Source organism: Ailuropoda melanoleuca, chromosome 17 (assembly GCF_002007445.2).
Source record: "Ailuropoda melanoleuca isolate Jingjing chromosome 17, ASM200744v2, whole genome shotgun sequence".
NCBI lineage: Eukaryota > Metazoa > Chordata > Mammalia > Carnivora > Ursidae > Ailuropoda > Ailuropoda melanoleuca.
Genome location: NC_048234.1, coordinates 13,417,483 through 13,427,794, shown reverse-complemented (window position 1 = coordinate 13,427,794; position 10,312 = coordinate 13,417,483). Strand labels below are relative to the sequence as shown.

Below are 10,312 nucleotides of genomic sequence, written 5' to 3'. Positions count from 1 at the left end.
ATCCAGCTCAACTCAGGGGACCGGCTGAAAAAGGGGTCCCCTACTCCTCCGCCATCTTAACCTCCCCCTGTCAAATGCTTTTTCTGCATCAGTTGAGAGGAGCATATGATTCTTGTCTCTTCTCTTATTAATGTGTTCTATCACACTGATGGATTTGTGAATGTTGAACCACCTTGCATCCCAGGGATGAATCCCAATTGGTCATGANATTCTTGTCTCTTCTCTTATTAATGTGTTCTATCACACTGATGGATTTGTGAATGTTGAACCACCTTGCATCCCAGGGATGAATCCCAATTGGTCATGACGGATAATACTTTTAATGTACTGTTGGATCCTATTAGCTAGGATCTTGTTGAGAATTTTGGCATCCATATTCATCAGGGATATTGGTCTGTAATTCTCCTTTTTGATGGGGTGTTTGCCTGGTTTGGGGATCAAGGTAATAGTGGCCTCATAGAACGAGTTTGGAAGTTTTCCTTCTTGCTTCTATTTTTTCAAACAGCTTCAGGAGAATAGGTATTATTTCTTCTTTGGATGTTTGGTGGAATTCCCCGGGGAATCCATCAGGCCCTGGACTCTTGTTTTTGGGGAGGTTTCTTTTTTTTCTTTTTTTTTTTTTAAAGATTTTATTTATTTATGTGACAGACAGACAGCGAGAGAGGGAACACAGCAGGGGAGTAGGAGAGGAAGAAGCAGGCTCCCAGTGGAGGAGCCCGATGTGGGACTCGATCCCAGAATGCCGGGATCACGCCCTGAGCCGAAGGCAGACTCTTAACGACTGTGCTACCCAGGCGCCCCTGGGGAGGTTTCTGATCACTGCTTCAATCTTCATAATTAATCCATCTGTTTAAATAATTAATTTCTTCCTGTTTCAGTCTTGGTAGTTCATAGGTTTCCAGGAAAGCATCCATTTCTTCCAGGTTGTTTAATTTACTGGCATAAAGCTGTTGATAAAAGTTTCTAATGATCCTTCCTATTTAACTGGTGTTGGTCATGATCTCCCCCCTTTCATTCATGATTTTATTAATTTGGGTCCTTTCTCTATTTTTCTGAATAAGTCTGCCCAGTGGCTTATCGATCTTATTTATTCTTTCAAAGAACCAGCTTCTAGTTCTGTTGATCTGCTCTTCTGTGCTCCTGGTTTCTAATTCATTGATCACTGTTCTAATCTTGATCATCTGCCTTGTCGTGCGTGAGTTAGGCCTGTTCTTCTGTTCCAGCTCCAGCTTCTTGAGGTGAGAATATAAAAACTGCATTTTGGATTTTTCTGTTCTTTTGAGTGAGGCTTGGCTGGCTATGTATTTTCCCCTTAGAACTGCCTTTGCAGTGTCCCATAGGTTTTGGACCGATGTGTTTTCATTTTCTTTGGTCTTCAAAAATTGTTTGATCTCCTTTTTTTTTTTTTAAGATTTTATTTGTTTATTCGACAGAGATAGAGACAGCCAGCGAGAGAGGGAACACAAGCAGGGGGAGTGGGAGAGGAAGAAGCAGGCTTATAGCGGAGGAGCCTGATGTGGGGCTCGATCCCATAATGCCGGGATCACGCCCTGAGCCGAAGGCAGACACTTAACCGCTGTGCCACCCAGGCGCCCCATGTTTGATCTCCTTCTTAATTACCTGGTTTGCCCAATCATTCTTGAGCAGGGTGGTTCTTATTTTCCAAGTGTTTGAATTTCTTCCAAATTTTTTCTTGTGATTGAGTTCCAGATTTCAAAGCATTGTGGTCTGAGAAGATGCAGGGAATAATCTCAGTCTTTTGGTATAGGTTGAGGCCTGTTTTGTGACCCAGTATATGGTCTGTTCTGGAGAAAGTTCAATGTGCATTCGAAAAGAATGAGTATTCTGTTGTTCTGGGGTGTAGTGTTCTGTATATATCTGTGAGGTCCACCTGGCCCAGTATGTCATTCAAAGCTCTTGTTTCTTTGTTGATTTTCTGCTTAGGGGATCTGTCTGTTGCTGATAGTGGAGTGTTGAGGTCCTGTTCTCTTAACGTATTATTATCTATATGTCTCTTTATTCTGGTTAAGAGTTGGCTTGTGTATCTTGCTGCTCCCCTGTTGGGGGCATAGATATTTATAATTGTCATATCCACTTGTTGGATACATCCTTTAAGAATAATATACTGTCTTTCTGTATCTCTAACTACAGTCTTTAGTTTAAAATCTAATCTGTCTGATATGAGAATTGCTACCCCAGCTTTCTTTTGAGGTCCATTGGCACGAAAAATGGTTTTCCATTCCTTCACTTTCAGTCTGAATGTATCTCTAGTTTCAAAATGAGTCTCTTGTAGACACCAAATGGATGGGTCATGTCTTTTTATCCAATCTGCAACCCTGTGGCATTTTATGGGAGCATTTAGGCCATTCACATTGAGAGTGATTATTGAAAGATATGATTTTAATGATTTCATGTTTCCTGTGAAATCTTTGTTTCTATAGATTGTAAATTTCTGTTCTGTATCAGTCTTGGGGCCTTCTTACTTTTATAGAACCCCCCCTTAATATTTCCTGTATGGCTGGTTTGGTGGTTATGAATTCAGTCAGTTTCTGCCGATCCTAGTAGGTCCTTATCTCTCCATCAATTCTGAATGACAGCCTTGCTGGATAAAGGATCCTTGGCTTCATTTTCTTCTCAGAGCTTTGAAAATACCCTGCGAACCCTTCCTGCCCTGCCAGGTCTCTGTAGACAGGTCTGACGTTATTCTAATATTTTTCCCTCTGTACCTAAGGATTTCCTTCCCCCTGGCCGCTTTCAGTACTGTATCCTTGGGTCTAATATTTGCGAATTGCACTATGACGTGATGGGGTGTTGGTCTGTTGTCATTGGTATTGGGCAGGGTCCTCTCTGCCTCTTGGACACGAATGCTTGTTTCCTTTGCCAGATTAGGGCAGTTCTCAGCTACAGTTTGTTCAAATATCTCTTCTAGACCTCTCTCTTTCTCCACCCCCTTGGGGATGCCGATGATTCAGACATCGAACGTTTCTTTGAGTCAGTAATCTCCCGTAACCTACATTCTTGAGATTGGATTTTTTTGAGGCAAGTTTCTGTTTTAACTTTCTCTTCCACCATCCCGTCCTCCGATTCACTGATTCGTTCTTCTGCCTCATTCACCCTGACTGTCAGAGCGTCTAGTTTAGACTGCATTTGATTCATAGCGTTTTTAATTTCTGCCAGATTCGATTTCATTTCTGCCCTTAGAGATTCTATTCCCGTTAATATTTTCATTAATATTTTTTTTCAAGTCTACACATCATTTTGACCACTGTTACTCTGAACTCCATTTCTTTTTTTTTTTTTTTAAAGATTTTTTTTATTTATTTGACAGAGATAGAGACAGCCAGCGAGAGAGGAAACACAAGCAGGGGGAGTGGGAGAGGAAGAAGCAGGCTCATAGCAGAGGAGCCTGGATGTGGGGCTCGATCCCATAACGCCGGGATCACACCCTGAGCTGAAGGCAGACGCTTAACCGCTGTGCCACCCAGGTGCCCCAAGATCTGATAGATTTTTATCAGGACCCCTCCGGTTATAGTGTGGAAAATACATTGAAAGGATGTGGAGGAATAGTTAAAAGTCATAAAGCAGCCCCAGGGCTACAGAAATGTACAGCAGTTGTAAAGAATTAGATCTACCTGTACCGCCTTCTTGCTTTTGCACCTTTGTCATCACTTGGCCACTCGTGCGGGCTGTTTCTGGGTTCTTTGCTCTGTCCTGCAGCTAGCACTGTGTCGTCTTGATTACTGCAGCTAGAGTGCTTCTTAAAATCAGCATGATTTCTTTTTCAAAATTATCATAGCTACTGCACTCTTACCGTATAGGTTTTAGTATCTGCTTATGTATATCTACAAAGATCCTGCGGGGATTTTGTTAAGAATTACATTAAATCTGTAGATCAGTTTTGGGGAGTTAACATCTTTGCCATGCTGCCTTTCCACTTACGTAAGTCTTGTTTGTTTGGGTTCCTTCATTATTGCTTTGTAGTCTGCATACAGATCCTTCACATATTTTGTTAGATTTAATCCTAATTTGGGGGGAAGCTATTATAAATTTAATTTTTTTAAAAAGATTTTATTTATTTATTTGACAGAGATAGAGACAGCCAGCGAGAGAGGGAACACAAGCAGGGGGAGTGGGAGAGGAAGAAGCAGGCTCATAGCAGAGGAGCCTGATGTGGGGCTCGATCCCATAATGCCAGGATCACGCCCTGAGTCGAAGGCAGATGCTTAACCGCTGTGCCACCCAGGCGCCCCTATAAATTTAATTTTTTTTTAAGCGAGATTTTTTTTTTTTTACTGGTGAATAAATTTTATTTTATGTGTCTATATCTGTATATATCACATTACTTTGTCCATTAGGGCATTGAGAGACCCTTAGATTGTCTCTGTATCTTGGATATTGTAAATAAGGCTGCAAACAAAATGGGGATACAAGTATCTTTTCAAGTTAGTGTTTTTGTTTTCTTCAGATAATACACAGAAGTGGAATTGCTGGATTACGTGGTAGTTTTATTTTTTATTTACTAAGAAAATGACATGCTGTTTTCCATAGTGGCTGCACCGATTTACATTCCCACCAACAGTGAACAGGTGTTCCCTTTTTTCCATGTTCTTGCTAGCATGTTAATTTTTTTTATATTAGCCATTCTGACAGGTGTAAAGTGATAGCTCACTGTGGTTTTGATTTGCATTTTCCTGATGATAAGTGACATTGAGAATCATGTGCTTGTTGGGTATCTGTAAGTCTTTGTATTTATCATCAAGACTGACATTGAGCTTACTGCTTCTAATTTTATAGTTCAAGGTTCTACCTTCAAGTCTTTAATCTATTTTGAGTTAATTTTTGTGAATGGTGTAATATAATTGTCCGGTTTTGTTCTTCTGCATGTTGCTGTCCTCTTTTCCAATAACACTGATTTAACAGTCTGTATTTTCCAGGGGCGTCTGGGTGGCTCAGTTGGTTAAGCGTCTGCCTTCGGCTCAGGTCATGATCCCACATGGATCCTGGCATCGAGCGCCATATTGGGCTCCCTGCTCAGCCTCAGCGGGGGTCTGCTTCTCCCTCTCCCTTTGCCTGCCACTCCCCCTGCTTGTTCTCTCTCTCTCTGTCAAATAAATAAATAGAATTTTTTAAAAAAGCAGTCTGTATTTCCCCCCCAATTGTATATTTCTGGGTCCTTGATCATAAGTTAATTGGCTCTTTATGAAAGGGTTCATGTCTGGGCTCTCTGATACGTTCCACTGACCTCCATGTGCCTGTTCTTATGTCACCACCATACTGTTGGATTACTGTACTTCTACAGTATTGCTTGAAGTCGGGGAGTGTGACGTTCCAGATTTGTTGGTTTTTCTCAAGGTTCCTTTGCATATTTGGGATCTTTTATGATTCTATACACATTTTAGAATTGCTTATTTCTGTGAAAAATACAGCTGGAATTTTAATGGGGATTGTGTTGAATTTGAGGTTTGCTTTAGATAGTATGCATATTTAACAATATTCTTCAAGCCCATGAAGATTGAGCATCTTTCCATTTATTTGTGTCTTCAGTTTATTTCATCAGTGTCTTATAGTTTCAAGTGTACAGTTCTTTCACCCTTTCTCTTTTTCAGATTTATTTATTTATTTGAGGGAGAGAGTGTGTGTGTGGGGGCGGGGGGTGGGCTTGATCGCATAACCCTGAGGTCATGACCTGAGCTGAAACCAAGAGTCAGATGCTCAACTGAGCCATCCAGGTGCCCTGGTCTTCCACCTTCTTAAATATATTTCTAGGTGTTGTATTCACTTTGGTGCAATTGTAAATGGATTTGCTTTCTTAATTTTTCTGATAGTTCATTGTTAGTGTATAGAACTAACATTTTTTTTGGTATATTGATGTTATATCCTGCAGCTTTACTGGATTCTTTGTTTAGAATCTTTAGGGTTTTCTACATGGAATAATATGTCATCTGCAAATAGTGACAGTTTTACTTCTTCCTTTCCAATTTGGAGGCCTGTTATTTCTTTTTCTTGCCTAATTGCTCTGTGTAAGACTTTCAATAATGTGTTGAATAAAAGTGGCAAGAGTGAGCATTTTTATATTGCTCTCAGTTTTAGAGGAAAAGCTCCAGTCTTTTCACCATTGAGTAGTTTGTTATTTGTGAGCTTGTAACGTATATGCTTTATTTTGTTGAGATACATTTCCTCTATACCCACTCTGTGAATGGCTGTCATAAATGGTGAATTTTTTAATGTTTTTTCTGCATCTATTCAATTGATCATATAATTTTTATTCTGTAAATGAAATTATTTAATTTTCTAATTGTTTATTGCTAGTACATAGAAATACACTTTTTCCCACTTAAATTGAAGTATCCCATGAGACTTAAACATTTGTTTTTTTAATTTTAATTCCAATATTGATAACATACAGTGTTATATTAGTGTCAGGTGTACAGTGTAGTGACTCAGCCATTCTGTACATTACACAGTGCTCGTCATAATGAATGTGCTCTCTAGTCCCTATCACCTGTTTCACAGTCATTCCCCCCCCCACTTCCCCTCTGGTAACCGTCAGTTCTCTTTAGTTATGAATCTTTTTCTTGGTTTGTCTTTTGTTTTCTCCTTTGCTTATTTGTTTTGTTTCTTAAATTCCACGTATGAGTGAAATCATCTGGTATTTGCCTTTCTTTGACTTATTTCACTTAGCATTGTACTACCTAACTGCATCTGTGTTGTTGCAAATGGCAAGATACTCTTTTTTGTGGCTGAATAATACCCCATTGTATATTTATACCACACTTTATCCATTCATCTATGGATGGACACTTGGGCTACTCCTGTAATTTAGCTACGGTAAACAATGCTGCTGTAAACAGGGGTGCATATATCTCTTCAAATTAGTGGTTTTTTTATTTTGGGAGTAAATACCCAGTAGTGCATTTACTGGATCATATAATAATTCTGTTTTTGACTTAAAAAAATGTATTAGAGAGTGAGAGAGCATGAGCAAGGGGAGAGGGAAAGGGAGAAGCAGACTCCCCACTGAGCAGGGAGCCCAACGCAGGGTTCAATCCCAGGACCCTTGACCTGAGCCTTAGGCAGACACTTAACCAACTGAACCACTCAGGCACCCCTCTATTTTTAATTTTTTGGAGAACCTCCATTCTGTTTTTCACAGTAGTTGCATCAGTTTGCATTCCTACCAGCAGTGTACAAGGGTTCCTTTTTTCCCACATTCTTGCCAAGACTTGATGTTTTCTTGTGTTTTTGATTTTACCTATGCTGACAAGTATGAGGTGATACCTCATTTGGATTTTGATTTGCCTTTCTTTGATGATAAATGATGTTGAGCATCTTTTCATGTGTCCATTGGCCATCTGTATATCTTCTTTGGAGAAGTGTCTGTTCGTGTTATCTGCCCATTTTTTTAATTGGATTTTTTGGGGTGGGTTGTTGAATTGTAGGAGTTGAGTTTATTTTGTGTGTGGTGTAAGAAAGTGGTGCCATTTTATTCCCTTTTCTTTTCTTTTCTTTCTTCTTTTTTTTTTTTTTATTAAGATTTACCCATCCACTTTAGAGAGAGAGCAGGGGGAGTGGCAGAGGGAGAGGGAGAGAATCTCAAGCTGACTCTGCGCTGAGCATGGAGCTCGATGCAGGGCTCTATTCTCACAATCCTGAGTTTGTGACCTGAGCTGAAACCAAGAGTCGGACACTTAACTGAGCCACCCAGGCAGCCCTAGTTTTATTTTTTTACATGTAGCTAGCTATCCAGTTTTCCTACCCATTTGTTGAAGAAACTGGTTTTTCCCCTATTGTGTATTTTTTCCTGCTTTGTTAAAGATTCATTGTCTGTATAATTGTGGGTTTATTTCTGGGCGCTCCATTGTGTGCCATTGATCTATGTGTCTGTTTTTGTACCAGTACCTTACTGCTTTGATTGCTGCAGCTGTGTAATATATCTTGAAATCTAGGATTGTGATACTTCCAGTTTTGTTCTTTTTTTAATATTGCTTTGGCTGTTTGGGGTCTTTTGTGATTCCATCCAAATTTTAGGATTGTTTGTTGTAGTTCTGTGAAAAATGCTGTTGTAGTTCTGTGAAAAAATTTTGATAGGGGTTGCATTAAACTTGTGGATTGCTTTGGGTAGTACGTTGTAACCTTGTTTGTTCTTCCAGTTCAAGTTCATGGAATGTCTTTCCATTTCTTTGTGTCATCTTTAATTTTTTTCATAAGTGTTTTATAGTTTTCAGAGTACAGATCTTTCACCTCTGTTGTTAATTCCTAGGTATTTTATTTCATTTTTTGGTGCAATTGTAAATGGAATTGTTTTCTTAATTTCTCTTTTTGCTGCTTCATTATCGGTGTATAGAAATGCAACAGATTTCTGTATGTTGATTTTGTATCCTGTGACCTTACTGAATTCATTGAGTAGTTCTAATAGTTTTTTAGTGGAGTCTTTGGGTTTTCAGGATACAGTATCATGTTATCTGCAAATGGTGAAAGTTTTACTTTATCTGTTTGGATCCCTTTTATTTCTTTTCATTGTCTGATTGCTGTGGCTAGGACTTCAGTACTGTATTGAATAAAAGAGGGGGAGTGGGAGAGGAAGAAGCAGGCTCCCAGCGGTGGAGCCAGATGTGGGGCTCGATCCCAGAACGCTGGGATCACGCCCTGAGCGGAAGGCAGACGCTTAACGACTGCACCACCCAGGCGCCCCTGTTTATTTGGATCCTTTCTCTTTTTGATAAGTCTGGCTAGAGGTTTATCAGTTTTACCAATTTTGTTTTGTTTTGATTTTCAAAGAACCAGCTCCTGGTTTCATTGGTCTGTTGTTTTTTTAGTTTCTGTGTCATTTATATCTGCTTTAATCTTTATTATTTCCTTCTTTCTGCTGGTTTTAGCTTCACTTGTTCTTTTTTTTTTTTTTAAGCTCCTTTAGATGTAAGATTAGGTTGTATATTTGAGATTTTTTTTGCTTGAGGTAGGCCTGTATTGCTATACACTTCCTTTTCTTTTTTTTTAAGATTTTATTTATTTATTTGACAGAGATAGAGACAGCCAGCAAGAGAGGGAACACAGCAGGGGGTGGGAGAGGAAGAAGCAGGCTCATAGCAGAGGAGCCTGACGTGGGGCTCGATCCCATAACGCCGGGATCACGCCCTGAGCCGAAGGCAGACGCTTAACCGCTGTGCCACCCAGGCGCCCCTATACACTTCCTTCTTAATACCACTTTTACTTTGGGATATCTGGGTGGTTCATTTGGTTAAACGTCCGACTCTTGGTTTTGGCTCAGTCATGATCTCCCAGCTGTGGGCTCCAGCCTCATGTAGGGCTCTTTGCTCAGTGTAGAGTCTGTTTCAGATTCTTTCTCTCTCTCTCTAATAAATGAAATCTTTAAAAAAAAAAACAAAAGGACTTTTTATTGCATCCCAAAGGTTTTTGGACCGTTGAATTTTCATTTTTATCTGTTTGCATGTAATTTTTTTAAATTTCTGGGGTGCCTGGGTGGCTCAGTCGTTAAGCATCTGCCATCAGCTCAGGGCATGACCGGATCCCTGGGATCGAGCCCCGCATCAGGCTCCTCCGCTGGGAGCCTGCTTCTTCCTCTCCCACTCCCCCTGCTTGTGTTCCCTCTCTCGCTGTCTGTGTCTCTTTGTCAAATAAATAAATAAAATCTTTAAAAAATAATAAAATAAAATTTCTTCTTTGGTTTTCTGGTTGACCCATTCGTTGTTTAGTAGCCTGTTGTTTAACCTCAGTGTATTTGTGCTCTTTCCAATGGTTGACTTCCAGTTTCACAGCATTGTGGTCAGAAAAGGTGCATGGTAGGGGCGCCTGGGTGGCGCAGTCGTTAGGCGTCTGCCTTCGGCTCCGGGCGTGATCCCGGCGTTATGGGATCGAGCCCCACATCAGGCTCCTCCGCTATGAGCCTGCTTCTTCCTCTACCACTCCCCCTGCTTGTGTTCCCTCTCCCGCTGGCTGTCTCTGTCTCTGTCAACTAAATAAAATCTTTAAAAAAAAAAAAAAAAAGAAAAGGTGCATGGTATGATTTCAGTCTTTTTGTTTGTTGAGGCCTATTTTGTGACCTAATATGTGATCTATTCTGGAGAATGTCCCATATATACTTGAAAATAATTTGTATTCTGCTGCTTTCAGATGGAATATTCTGAATATATCTGTTAATTCCATCTGTTCCAGTGTGTCATGTAAAGCTGTTGTTTCCTTGTTGATTTTCTGTGTAGATGATCTGTCCATCGATGTGACTGGGGTTGTTAAAGTTCCCTACTATTTTATGACTATCGATTAGTTCCTCTGTGTTTGTTATTAGCTGCTGTTT

At 40.0% G+C, this 10,312-nt stretch overlaps 2 protein-coding genes across 3 annotated transcripts in view; both read left to right on the top strand.

Moving 5' to 3' along the window:
* The window catches only part of LOC117797002, a 24,363-nt gene extending 14,081 nt beyond the window's left edge, over nucleotides 1-10,282 (top strand). The window contains exon 5 of the mRNA XM_034647305.1: nucleotides 10,218-10,282. Coding sequence (XP_034503196.1) covers nucleotides 10,218-10,282 — 65 coding nt within the window. The remainder of the gene's footprint in view (nucleotides 1-10,217) is intronic.
* The window catches only part of LOC100472638 (zinc finger protein 484), a 117,873-nt gene that overhangs the window by 86,579 nt on the left and 20,982 nt on the right, over nucleotides 1-10,312 (top strand). The window lies entirely within an intron of this gene.